The sequence below is a fragment of the Quercus robur genome, chromosome 11 (assembly GCF_932294415.1).
Source record: "Quercus robur chromosome 11, dhQueRobu3.1, whole genome shotgun sequence".
NCBI lineage: Eukaryota > Viridiplantae > Streptophyta > Magnoliopsida > Fagales > Fagaceae > Quercus > Quercus robur.
Window position 1 is genome coordinate 21,526,402 of NC_065544.1, and position 13,141 is coordinate 21,539,542.

General features: G+C 37.5%; 1 protein-coding gene across 2 annotated transcripts; it reads right to left on the minus strand.

The window, feature by feature from the left end:
- Positions 1 to 237: 237 nt before the first annotated feature.
- LOC126706920 (metacaspase-1-like) lies at positions 238 to 11,438 on the minus strand. Of its 2 annotated transcripts, XM_050406502.1 has the most exons (5): positions 10,958 to 11,437; positions 9,811 to 10,141; positions 9,610 to 9,730; positions 2,322 to 2,516; positions 238 to 438 (listed from the first exon to the last, which is right to left on the minus strand). In XM_050406502.1, exons 1-5 carry the CDS (start codon positions 11,397 to 11,399, stop codon positions 379 to 381), a joined length of 1,149 nt encoding a protein of 382 aa, XP_050262459.1. In that variant the 5' UTR covers positions 11,400 to 11,437; the 3' UTR covers positions 238 to 378. The 2 variants fall into 2 exon arrangements, with proteins under 2 accessions (XP_050262459.1, XP_050262460.1); XM_050406503.1 differs by lacking the exon at positions 238 to 438 and having other exon boundaries at positions 2,354 to 2,536; positions 10,958 to 11,438.
- Positions 11,439 to 13,141: the final 1,703 nt, after the last annotated feature.

The window sequence follows — 13,141 nt, forward strand, 5'->3', positions numbered from 1 at the left end:
AAGTGTCTCATTTTAGTCCTTATGCTTATAAGTTCATCTAAAAAAGGTCCTGCTGTTAACTCTACTTTGATTTTATCTATCTTCAAACAGATATACAACAAGCAAACAAAGTTTTTAAATAACCAATCCCTTTCCTCATTTGCTACTATAAAAATCCCTAAGATTTCTCTAAACAATCTCAACTCAAAATTAAAGCAAAACTAACATCATAGATATTTTTTGACACAAACTTAAAAGTACAAGTACTAAAATGAAACATTTCAAAATATTAGGACTGTTTTAAAACATGAGACAGAGTTTGAGGACCAAATGCGTAATTAGATGATAAAATTCATTACTTTTGAATAGTGGCTCACCCATAGCTACTGGTAAACTAAGTTATAATAGAAATTGCTTTGAGTAAATGTCGAACTTCTCTGATGATGACAATTGAGGCTCCTGCAATCACAAAATAATTATAGCATTACTTTAGAGAGAGAGAGAGAGAGAGAGAGATTCCCCTCTTAGAGGCATTTTAGTAATTTGGTTGTGGAAAATTTAAAAATTATGTTATAGGTTCATAATTGAACTAGTGGTAAGGGCTATTTGCTCATTTTCAATAGTTAAGAGGGGACATTGCTTTAATTTTATAGTTTAAGGAGGAATTGTGAACTGACCTATAGATAAAAGGGGAGAAAATATTGTTTTGAAACCTAATCTATTCAAAGAATCAAAAAAATGAGAGGTTTAAGATTTTTAAGGTTAGACGGAGATTCAACTAAGGTCAAACTATGATAAAATAAAAAAGATTTATTTAATTATATATACCATATAAAATATTTTGTAACGTAAAGACTCAAGAAGTTGACTTACTTTAATGGTTAATGTGTCATTCATAGTTTTGAGCATGGGGGACTTGGGTTCAAATCCCTATGCCATATAACTATTTTATCCAATATGAAAGAGAGGTAGAGAGGGTTGTAAACCGGAATGGAGCTGCATTTAGACCTAGGCTAGGAGGGCCATGGCCTTCCTAGTCCTTGAATTTTTTTCCCCTTTCCAAAAGGTATACCTAACCTCTTTTAAGAATTTAATAAATGCGCAAAATTATTAAAAGAAATGGAAATGACCAAGAAATCCACCGTTATGATCCTTTTTTTTTTTTTTTTTTTCTTTTAAGGTTATTACATAAATAGATACAAGTGATACTGGCGAGCTAAACGCTTTGTAGCTTAACTGAGACCTCATGATGTTTTTAATGGAGATATTTAAAATTGAAATTCCCTTTCTCCCAACTATTGATTTTTTTTTTTTTTTTTTAAATGTCATACTGTCTATATATTGAAGGCATGTGATACTATCATTCTCTATCTTTGGAATTAATTTTGAAAAAAAAAAAAAAAAAATTCTATAACAATCTTATTAATGATTTAATTTTCTTGACAAAAAAATGCTTCAACTTTGAGATGGGAAAATATATTATTTCATTTATTTTACTGATTTCCGTGTTAGAAATAATGAAACTGTAGGCTAACTATATATGTCCTATGTTTGGGTGTTGATATAGCTAAAAAAACCTGAACAAATTATGCTAAAAACCCATCATTTTTATTATAATTTTTTTATTATAGTTTTGATGATAAAAAAATACTATTGAATAGTTTCAATAGAGTTAAACTAGAGAAGTGATATTTTTATTACAAATTATTTATTTTTTTTTATTTTTTTAAAAATTATATTTTTCTCACATTGTCACTGTCTTAGTCATCAATTGATCCTTTTTTTTACTTGCAAAGCTTATTTTATTTTATTTTATTTTATTTTGTATAGAATTAGGTGCCCAAATAAAATATGATAACATGATTTTGTTTTTATAAGAGAATTTAAGGTAGCCTCTAATTTTGGAGTTCAGGAAACTACTGTGAAATTAAAAGAATATCAAGTTATGTTTTCATATATGATTAAAGTAAAATGTATTAAGAAACAATCATTCTATCATCTCTTTTATTTATACTTCGTTGTTAACACCAAATATGGGTTAATTTTATTTTTTATGTACGTTATTTTTGAATCTTTGTTTAATTCTTATTCTTAAATGGTGAAAAATTTATCTTAATACTTTGGCCCCTCCAAAGGGGAAATCCTAACTCTTTCCCTAATTGTAAATTTCTGTGGATATTTTTTAATGTATCACTATATTTTACATCCTGTCAATATATATATATATATATACACATACACACAAACTGTATATAAGAATTAATTAACTAGCTACATTTTTTTTTTTTTTTGGGGAGAGAATCAACTAACTGCATTTACCAAGATAGTAATTAATGTAGTACCTGTGATAAGTCTGCGCCTAATACTTTATTAATGAGAGATGCAATTGGACCATTGAGACGTATTCCAGTTTTGGCCTCACGAATTTGTTGGCGTATGGAATTAAGCAAGCGGCCATAAGTTAATCCAGGTTCAGTTTGCACAGCTTGGATGAAGCAATATGTCAAGGCACCTGTTGAAGCCTTACCTGCCAAAGCCTGCACTTGGAAGTTGGATACTAAACAAATATTATCCATCCAATTAATAAAAGAATATTTTGTCTCCAAGTGTTTGCTTTCAATTATGTTTGTCAACCTTGACCATTTTCACTTTTCATAACTTCATTCTACATGGATTTAAGATTACGAAATACGCTGTTCATAGACTTTCATGTAATTGCAATCACATATAGCATAAAAAGCTTTCTAAAAGGCGTGTATATGATCACTTGACTACCTATATATATTATATATATAATTCACAGGGGAGTTGAATCCTGTAAATCTTTATTGGGAAATACGAAAACGGGCTAGTTAAGCTATAAGACTTGTGACGGTCCAACCATCTTATATTAATTCGTCAAATTCTTTTTTTTTTTTTTTTTTTTTTTTTTTTTTTGTTTGTTTTTGTTTTTGTTTTTTTCTACATGGGACTTTCACAAACACAAGCATACCCAACAAATGCTTCTTGATGTAGAACAGATAGCACATACCTTCCTAGAGCAGTAAGGGTGTAGGAAGTCACAATGCAAGATCAAAAGGAGGTGCTAATAGAGGCCATCGGGGTGATAGTGTTGGAATTGCATGAAATTTGGCAGGTTGAAGAGAAATGGCATTTTGATCCAGAGTCATGAATGTCGCCAAAATTTAGGCGAATTCCTTCATCAAGGCTTTGAAAATAGTGTTTTTGCTATTTATAGTAATATTTGTTTTTCCTTAACAACTTTTAATTTAAAAGTTAGAATAAGGTCTCATTTGTTTTGGGACGACCCTTAAGGTCAGTAGTTTATGATTCTACATTTAACTCAATTTTGCCATTTTGGTAAATTTCAGTATTTTGTCACCTAATCGCGTAATTAGTGCGAATTAGGGTTTTAGATTTTTTTTTTCTCAGTAATTATATGTTTTGTAGCCGTCAGAGGCAAATCAGACTATTATCAATAAACACAGACTTATGTCAAATTATTTCTCTGGTGGATTTTAGTTTTCTTCTCCTTGTGGATTCAGGGAAATCCCTTATGGATTCGAGGTTTACTACCAGGAACTAACAGTTTAGTTTATGTTCTATCAAGAGAGTATTGTGTGTGCTTTCTTTAGACTTACGTGACATCATTTCTCATGTTTCAAAATAAATCAATCTAATAGCCAAGACTTCTCAATTCTTCCTTTATAATATTTTTGCAATCTCTTATGAATGCCAGCGGATCACAGATATATATATATATATATATATATATACACATGTAAGGACTCAATTTGTATCGATCCCAAATTGGTATTGGGTTCGAACGTTAAAGGCCCAAACAATAAATTTGTAGAGAGTGGGCTAAAAGGCTAGGCCTTGGTGAACGGACAGTCGTTAGTCATGGTGTTCATGATGGTCACATAGGGGTGAACTGAGCATATCCAAGAAGACTTTATCCTCAGCACGGCCTGAGTGGCTCCGGTCTTTGAACCTCGTTCGATGAGCTTAATGTTTTTATTATTCTTTTTTACGCTAGGGTTCAATGGCCCTGGAGACCATCTCCCTTTTTGGCGTGTTTCCTCCTCCTTTTATATTGGCTTTTTTTCTCTCTCAAACGTCCACGTGTAGGTTCAGCTTTAGAGGGCCGATACTAGTCTTATCAGCCCATACGCAAAGTGGTTGGGGGTGGTTGTAAAAGCTGAAGAGCATGGCTCTGTCAGGCGCAAAGTACTTAATTGCAGTAATGGCAGCCTTTCCTTTGCTTTCTGTCGCCACACTGTTCAGGGGTCCTTTCCCCCTCAATGCGGCCAAGACGTTTGTTGATGCATTTAATGCGGAGGTGACAGCTTTCCCTTGAATCGCTCCTACACTGTACCCCTGTGCGTGTCCTACTGTACTCGCCTTTTCTTTTGGGAGCGCTTTGGGATGCCGAGGACAGGATCGTCCTCGGCTATATCTCTAGGCTATTGGGACTTTCGTTGAATGTCCTCAGCAACGTCTCTCCTCGGCGCGGACCTTGGGCCCTAACGTAAAGTGGGCCGGGATCACAAATTCTCTGGCCCCACAATAGCCCCTCAAAATCCTGCTGTCCGGCTTCTTGGACGGAGAGGAGGGTTTTGGTGACGTCGGGCCTATGTCATGGCTTGCCAAGTCTTGTCCTTCATCAATGCCGGAGCCTCTTCGTTTGCCTGGGACACGCTCCTAATTGTGAGACATTCTTTTAGTTTACCCACGCCGCATTCCTGCCGTTTCGGTACACGAGGCGCGCCTTTAATAAGGTCTCTTTACGAGGCGACGCAAATCCAACGGCTGAAGACGGCTTTGGGAATTAAGCGGGACTTATCTCGTTTGTAGTTTTTCTTGGAGATTTGTACAGATTAAATGCCGCCAGGCTTGCCCCCCATATAAGAAGCACGGTGGGGGGTCATTTCCTTTATTTGCAGACCCTTTAAGTTTTTCAAATCCCTAACCCTCCAGTTGTGCCCATAGTCCCCATTACTAGTGTGACTGAGTCTTAGGGGGTGATATGGTCAAATCCAGGATTAGGGCAAAGGGACCACACCCTCTCCAGAAGTCTTGGGTTTCTTCAAGACTCAAGATGGCCCGGTTAGGGCAAGGGAGACAAAGACTCAAAGACACTTCTTCCACTTGACAAGGCAAGAAAGGAGCCTCTTCTTCCTTCAGCCAAAATCCGAAGTAGGTGGAGGTCGCATCAGATTTTTGGTGCGACAGCACTGAGATTTCTCATCGTCGGTACCATCCGTTCTCGCTCGATTGCTGCTAATATGATACTTGCTCGATTGCAGTCAGAGCTGGTACGGGGATTTGGCATCCCCGCTTCTTCCTCTCTTCCATCACTGGTGCCACCTAGGTGCCTCTGCTTCTTCTTTTCTTCCATCACTGGTGCCACCCAGGCGCCTCTGCTTCTTCTTCTCTTCCATCATTGGTGCCATCCGGACGTGCTTAGTCGCTGCTAGAGCAAAATTGAAGGATTTATCGTTCCCATGTATCTCTGCTGTTTGTAACGAAACAGGAGCCAAAAGCTTGGGTTAGCTGCCTATACGAATCTATGGAATTCGTCTTTAAGCCATTGAATCACCTCATCGCCATTGGTCCCAAGCTAGATGGGAAAACCTTGCACATCAGCACCTCGTTTTTAGAATGGACAGTCATCCTTTGGTTAAACTAGCTCACATGCTCCACGGGGTCTGTTTTGCCATTACAAATGGCAAAGGTTGGCTGCTGGAATCGTCAAGGAAGTGTAGCCTCTTCTATGCGACGTGCGAAAGGTGATTGGAAAGTTGATCCAGTGCCCTGCTCATGGCATTGTTTCCCAAGCCTCTAGGAGATGGGCCTTTACGTTTACGCCTTCGGTAGTGCTCTTCTTCGTGAGAGAAGGTCTCGCTTAGAGGAGATCTCGATCTTTGCATATAGTCATCATCGCTTTCATCATCGGAGGGCATGTCAGGGCTAGAATGAGATCGCCTTCATTGTGCTTGGCGCAGCTTTCTCTTCAAATCATCTATCTCTCGCTGCATGGCTTGCTTACCATTCTGTCTCTGAGATACGTGACTCTTAACTTCTTCTAGTTGCATGGCCCGGTTGTTATTTTGTCTCTGGAGCACGTGACTGCCCACACGAGAGTGGCTTCTGCTGGTTTGAGTGGTGTGCACGCTTCCCTCTTGAAACCTTCCATTCTCTTCATTTTGGTCACGCTCAGGGTTGGGAAAGTTACCCTGTTGTTGGGATCTTTTTTTTTTTTTTTTTCTTTTTTCTTTTTTCCTTTTGCTTTTGTAGTTAGCTTCTGGTGTAGGCTTGTTTAACCCCCTTATTGTACGCTATACTGCTTCTTTGTCTAATAAAAGATGACTTTATCCCATTTTGCGTGTTCTTTCTTTTCCGCAATAATTATTTTGTGAATGGCTGTGCTGGTGTCCTTTTCCTTCGAACAGTACTTAGGGCCGATGCCCTTGTTACCAGAAAGTTATCACTTCGAACTTTATTAAAACTGACGGGCACAACAATGCTAACTTCAAGTAGGCTAGCCTTATGAGACTAATCGGGATAATAGCTGAATGTTTTGTATTGTATATGGGGTGATATCACCCGACGACATGTAACCTAAAATGAACTGTCCGAGGGGGTCGCCGAGCACTAGGGTGCTTTGCCGCGTTTCAGACAGTATTCATAGCCTTAACTTGTTTTGGGCATCCAGTCCAAGGATCGAGGTATGACTGCACCGGGTCTAAGCACTCGGTTGTGCTAGTTTCCTTAGAATTGGGGGTCCGAGGACTGCGCGGGATTTCCATTCTGTCTAGGACTTAAGCCATTTTCTAGTGACTAGTTTCCCCATAGGTTTAAGTTTGAGGACCATGCAAGACCTTAGTTTTGTCTAGCCCTTAGATTTTCTAGAAGTAGTTGGCTTCCCAATAGGTTTGAGTCCGAGGACCATGCAAGATCTTGGTTCAATCCAACACTTATATTTTTTTAGTGACTAGTTTCCCCACAGGTTTGAGTCCGAGGACCATACAAGACCTTGGTTCTGTCCAAAACTTATATTTTCTTAAAGTAGTTGGTTTCCCTATAGGTTTGAGTCCGAGGACCATATAAGACCTTGGTTCTGTCCAACACTTATATTTTCTTGAAGTAGTTGGTTTCCCTATAGGTTTGAGTCCGAGGACCATGCAAGACCTTGGTTCTGTCTAGCACTTTCTTTTTGAAGTAGTTGGTTTCCCCATAGGTTTGAGTCCAAGGACCATACAAGACCTTGGTTCTGTCCAACACTTATATTTTCTAGTGACTAGTTTTCCTATAGGTTTGAGTCCGAGGACCATGCAAGACCTTGGTTTTGTCTAGCACTTTCTTTTTGAAGTAGTTGGTTTCCCCATAGGTTTGAGTCCGAGGACCATACAAGATCTTGGTTCTGTCCAACACTTATATTTTCTTGAAGTAGTTGGTTTCCCCATAGGTTTGAGTCTGAGGACCATGCAAGACCTTGGTTCTGTCCAACACTTATATTTTCTTGTACAACGAGGATTGGCCCCTCGGCATATGTGTGTGGCAGAAACTTTATGTTAGAAGCCCCTAGAACTGCCCGTGCCACTGGCGCTTCGAAGTGTAGCCCTGAGTGGGAACTGAGTTAGGGCAGCAAACGCGTGTTGCTGGAAATGATGGAAAGGCTTTCGCATAGCTTACACCATCGCCAAAACTATTTCTTTTGAGGGACCCTGGTTGACAGGGGCTTGATCCCACCATGACTAACCGCCGCCTGCACCAACGTACAAGCCTTCCCACAGACTGCGCCAATTGTAAGGACTCAATTTGTATCGATCTCAAATTGGTATTGGGTTCGAAAGTTAAAGGCCCAAACAATAAATTTGTAGAGAGTGGGCTAAAAGGCTAGGCCTTGGTGAACGGACAGTCGTTAGTCATGGTGTTCATGATGGTCACATAGAGGTGAACTGAGCGTATCCAAGAAGACTTTATCCTCGGCACGGCCTGAGTGGCTCCGGTCCTTGGACCTTGTCCGAGGAGCTTAATGTTCTTATTATTCTTTTTACGCTAGGGTTCAATGGCCCTGGAGACCATCTCCCTTTTTGGCGTGCTTCCTCCTCCTTTTATATTGGCTTTTTTTCTCTCTCGAACGTCCACGTGTAGGTTCAGCTTTAGAGGGCCGATACTGGTCTTATCAGCCCATACCCAAAGTGGTTGGGGGTGGTTGTAAAAGCTGAAGAGCATGGCTCTGTCAGACGCAGAGTACTTAATTGCAGTAATGGCAGCCTTTCCTTTGTTCTCTGTTGCCACACTATTTAGGGGTCCTTTCCCCCTTAATGCGGCCAGGATGTTTGTTGACACATTTAATGTGGAGGTGACAGCTTTCCCTTGAACCGCTCTTACACTGTACCCCCGTGCGTGTCCTACTGTACTCGCCTTTTCTTCTGGGAGCGCTTTGGGATGCCGAGGACAGGATCATCCTCGGCTATATCTCTAGGCTATTGGGACTTTTGTCGAATATCCTCGGCAACGTCTCTCCTCGACACGAGCTTTGGGCCCTAACATAAAGTGGGTCGGGATCACAAATTCTCTGGCCCCACAATATATATATATATAAATCAATAGTGAAGCAACAACATGGAGGATTTACAAGATGGAGTGCACTTTGAAAGCAATCACAATCCTTGATAGCAATTAGAAAGATGCATAAAAATTTCTCATTGGATAGGAAAACCAATAGTGCTACCCTATTGCCAAATTAGTATGTTCATCTTATTCAAAAATAAATCAATAAATAAATAAATAAATAAAATTAGTATGTTCATCTCTGATTTTAAACAGTCAGATTATTTCGGGGTGTAGTTATCTAAATCTATAGATATATTGTTGAAGAAGTATATAAAGGCCAGTAGTTTATGATTCTACATTTAACTCAATTTTGCCATTTTGGTAAATTTCAGTATTTTGTCACCTAATCGCGTAATTAGTGCGAATTAGGGTTTTAGATGTTTTTTTTTTTTCTCAGTAATTATATGTTTTGTAGTCGTCAGAGGCAAATCAGACTATTATCAATAAACACAGACTTATGTCAAATTATTTCTCTGGTGGATTCTAGTTTTCTTCTCCTTGTGGATTTAGGGAAACCCCTTATGAATTCGAAGTTTACTACCAGGAATTAACAATTTAGTTTATGTTCTATCAAGAGAGTATTGTGTGTGCTTTCTTTAGGCTTATGTGACATCATTTCCCATGTTTCAAAATAAATCAATCTAATAGCCAAGAATTCTCAATTCTTCCTTTATAATATTCTTGCAATCTCTTATGAATGCCAACGGATCACATATGTATATATATACACACATATATAAATCAATAGTGAAGCAACAGCATGGAGGATTTACAAGATGGAGTGCACTTTGAAAGCAATCACAATCCTTGATAGCAATTAGAAAGATGCATAAAAATTTCTCATTGGCTAGGAAAACCAACAGTACTACCCTATTGCCAAATTAGTATGTTCTTCTTATTAAAAAAAAATAGTATGTTCATCTCTGATTTTAAACAGTCAGATTATTTTGGGGTGTAGCTATCTAAATCTATAGATATATTGTTGAAGAAGTATATATAACTCACAGTTGTGTCTGAAGCAGTCTGCTGATCATCACAAGCACAAAAAGAGATCGCTAGCCCACCACTGGTGCCTTTATAAACACTTGGTGTATATGTTTGAAATTCCCAGGTGTATACTCCTTCCCTGCTCCGACACAAGAATGTACTTCTGTTTTCAATATGATCAACTAATCAAGAATCATTACTATAAAACAAGTATCATACCGATTCATCCTGCACAGGAAAGGCAAGTCAAGTACGGTTCCACTATAGCAGGCATCGATAATGGCATGAAGTTTGGCACCACGGGGTATTGGCCTAACGATGGTGTCATTCACTTCATCATCAATTATCTTCCCCTGAGTCTCATAGTCAACAGGGCATAGTGTTTCGTCGTACCCATCAATCTCATCCATGTTTTTGTCACGCTCCCTTGAGCCATGGCCCGAGAAATGGAAGACCAATGAATCACCTGACTGAACCCCCTGGACTAACCATTTTAAGGCCATTCTGATGTTATGTTTTGTTGGGATCCTAAGTGGGTCTGTCTCGTCCTCTGTAGGTTGTTCAAAATGTTAGCAGGAAGGATACGAATAAACAGCATAATTTACTTTTGTTTTTCTTTTGGTTTTTCGTTTTGGGAAGGTAAGATATTTATTTTTGGTCCAGATTCCCTTGAGACCGCGAGTCACTAATCTTGTTATTTTAGAAAGATTTAGAGTCCAGCTATTACTAGGCTAGAATTTGAAGTGCTAGTTAGTTTGTTGATTACGTTCATGATTTAAGATTAGAATTCTATGAAATATTGAAATAAAATTATTCAGTTCAAACATAACTATCAGATATTGGCCCCTAGCTAATATCATTATATATAATGATAGGCTCACCTGCATTTTCATTGATCTACAGGTTCTTAACTTAGAATGTTACCCGTACTTGGTAACTAGGTGACAACTTAGACATTTAATTTGTCAAAGAAGCTTATAAGTTGTTAACTAATGCTCATGAAATTAATGTCCTTGAACTTCTTTGTTTTAATAGTTAAACGCAGTACACACATTTACATCAGATTGAGATATTGTTTATTCCAAAGATGGTTTGGTACTAAAAGCTTCTTTTGAAAGGAGGATGCTTCTTTTCAATGAGGAGAATTGAGTTGAAAATTGATGCTTGTGGATAGTGTTATTACATCAATTTTATAAGTCAGTACCTTGTATGAAATTGATGGTCCTAGCTTTGGAATGTATGTGCGAACTAACTGCTGGTCCTGACTTTTATCAGCACAATATAGAAAAATTTAAACATCCAAATGTTTTTCCTAATTATTTTGAACTGTCATTTCAATTAATCCATTAGGTCCTCTAATTAGTACCTGTGAGTATGAGTATTGACTCGTTGGGAAAACCCATCTTTTCCACCAAAAAGTATCTCATGCACCTGACATCATTCACACTTCCTTTGAGTTTGTAACTACGCCCATAATAGCTCACTCCACATAAAAGGGCTCGCTTCCTCCCATGCGGGTTAGGAGGTGTCAATGGCGGTGATGGTCGTGGTGGTGGCAGCTGAGGATAATAACCATAAACTTGTGCATTCCATGCTGGATAGCTGTTTACAGATCCAGAAACCACTGTATTGACAAGGTCTTTAAACCGATTTGCTGTATGGCTAATCGAGTCCTGGACTTGAACCCAACGATCATTTGATCGAACCCGAGTTATGCCATTGCATACAGAACATTGAATGCTTTTGGTTTCTGGGGGCACAAGTAGTTGCACCCCACACCAACTGCACCTTTCACTTTTGCCTTCCATTACTTAATGTTCTGCATACAACACCTAATGGTGCTAGACCCAGTTCCTGCGGATTTTAAAGTGAACCATGCAGGAATCATTTTTTGTACCATATGTCAATATTCGGCACTTAAGGGAATGGTGGAGAATTAGATTCTTTCTTCTATGAATGAAATTTCTTTTACGTGATTCGATTCAATATCAGCTAGATTTGAAGGCAGGCCAACTGGCCAACTGTTTTGTGTGTTGAAAAGTAGTGACACTGATAGATGGCGGCTCTAGAAATTTTTTTTAGGAGGCCCAATAAGAAGATAAATGAATCTTGTTGTTTTCGATGTTTCTTTATTACAAATTTGTCTATAATATTAGCAAAAAAATAAAATATAAACTATTAGTTCATTTGACATATAGGGTCTGTTTGGATAGAACTTATTTTGCTGAAATTGAAAACTGAAAACTGAAAACACTATAACAAAATAATTTTTAAATGTGTAAATAGTACTGTGGGATCCATATTTAATGAAAAAGTTGATAAAAAATGAAATTTGTGGATCCGTGAATAGTGCACGGATGCACTGTTCATGCAAGACTGGTCAAAAGTTGCGGCTACTATTCATGTACAGTAACCGCATTGGGGTAAAACGCGTGCTCCAAAAAAAAAAAAAAAGCAAAACGCAACAACTAAAACGCAGCAAACAAAACGCCGTATCCAAACTCCCTCATAGTCTCATAATATAATGAACATACTAATTATTACTAAGATGAAATCTTGGAAATCATCCATTATTTTCGAATACAATAAACATATTAATCATTGTCACTAAGTGAACTTTAATTATTATTGCTCAAAATTCTTTTATTTATTAGTTTGTTTTAAGTCTTAACAATTCTTGTATTTAACAATTCAACTCAACATTGACAACTATTGTCCTTTGTAATTGTATTAAGTGTGTTTGGGTCTTGATTATAAGCCAACTTATTACTTCACTTTTTTCCTAATATTTGCAGGTCTCATGTGAGTTCTTACTTATTTAATACTTTTAGCAAAAAGTTAGATAAATGATTCCCAAATAGATACTAATTTTCATTGTGTTAACATTTGCTTTTGTCGTCACTCAATCACTCTTGACTTGTTCTACTCGCCCGGTCCTCACTTAACAAATAACAAATAAAAAGCACTTTAGATTCAATAACTAATTTTTATTTTCAAGGTTTAGATTAAATTGGCTTGTTGTTGGGCTTTTTTTTTTTTTTTTTTTTTTTTTTTTTTTTTTTTTTTTTTAATGCTAAGATGTTAGTAAGAGGATTATATTTAAGGTTATTTTAGTTATGCTTAAAAAAAAAAGGATCAGAGTGTTCAAAATTTTATTTTAGAGGGTCAAAACAGATAATATATATATATATATATATATTTATAGATTGGCCAAGTTATGGGGTTCATTTGAACCCCTGTGCTATGGCTAGCCGCCCATGACACTGATTTACAATCAAATTAATGTGTCATGTGATATTTTCCCTCACTAAATTGAGTAATTTTTTAGATTTATAAAAATAAACTTGTAGGGACTGGGATTGAGCACTTCTTCTATTAGATGAGTGGACTCAGGCCCAACTAGCCCAATACAATTAATTTTATAGAGAATGGGTTTAAGAACTAGGCTTTAGTGAGGGTTACAACAACTAGACATGGTTATGAGTGGGTTGAATAACAAGGACGTGGACTAAAGTGTGAAATTCTGTCCTAGGGCATTTCTTCCAAGGAA

Excerpts from the sequence above, each read along its gene's own strand:
- LOC126706920 (XM_050406502.1), bottom strand. The coding sequence starts at position 11,399 with ATGGAAGGCAAAAGTGAAAGGTGCAGTTGGTGTGGGGTGCAACTACTT. Across the intron at positions 9,731-9,810 it reads TTCCTGTGCAGGATGAATCG|GGAAGGAGTATACACCTGGG; the intron begins GTATGATACTTG and ends GTGTCGGAGCAG. Across the intron at positions 439-2,321 it reads TAGGCGCAGACTTATCACAG|GAGCCTCAATTGTCATCATC; the intron begins GTACTACATTAA and ends TTGTGATTGCAG.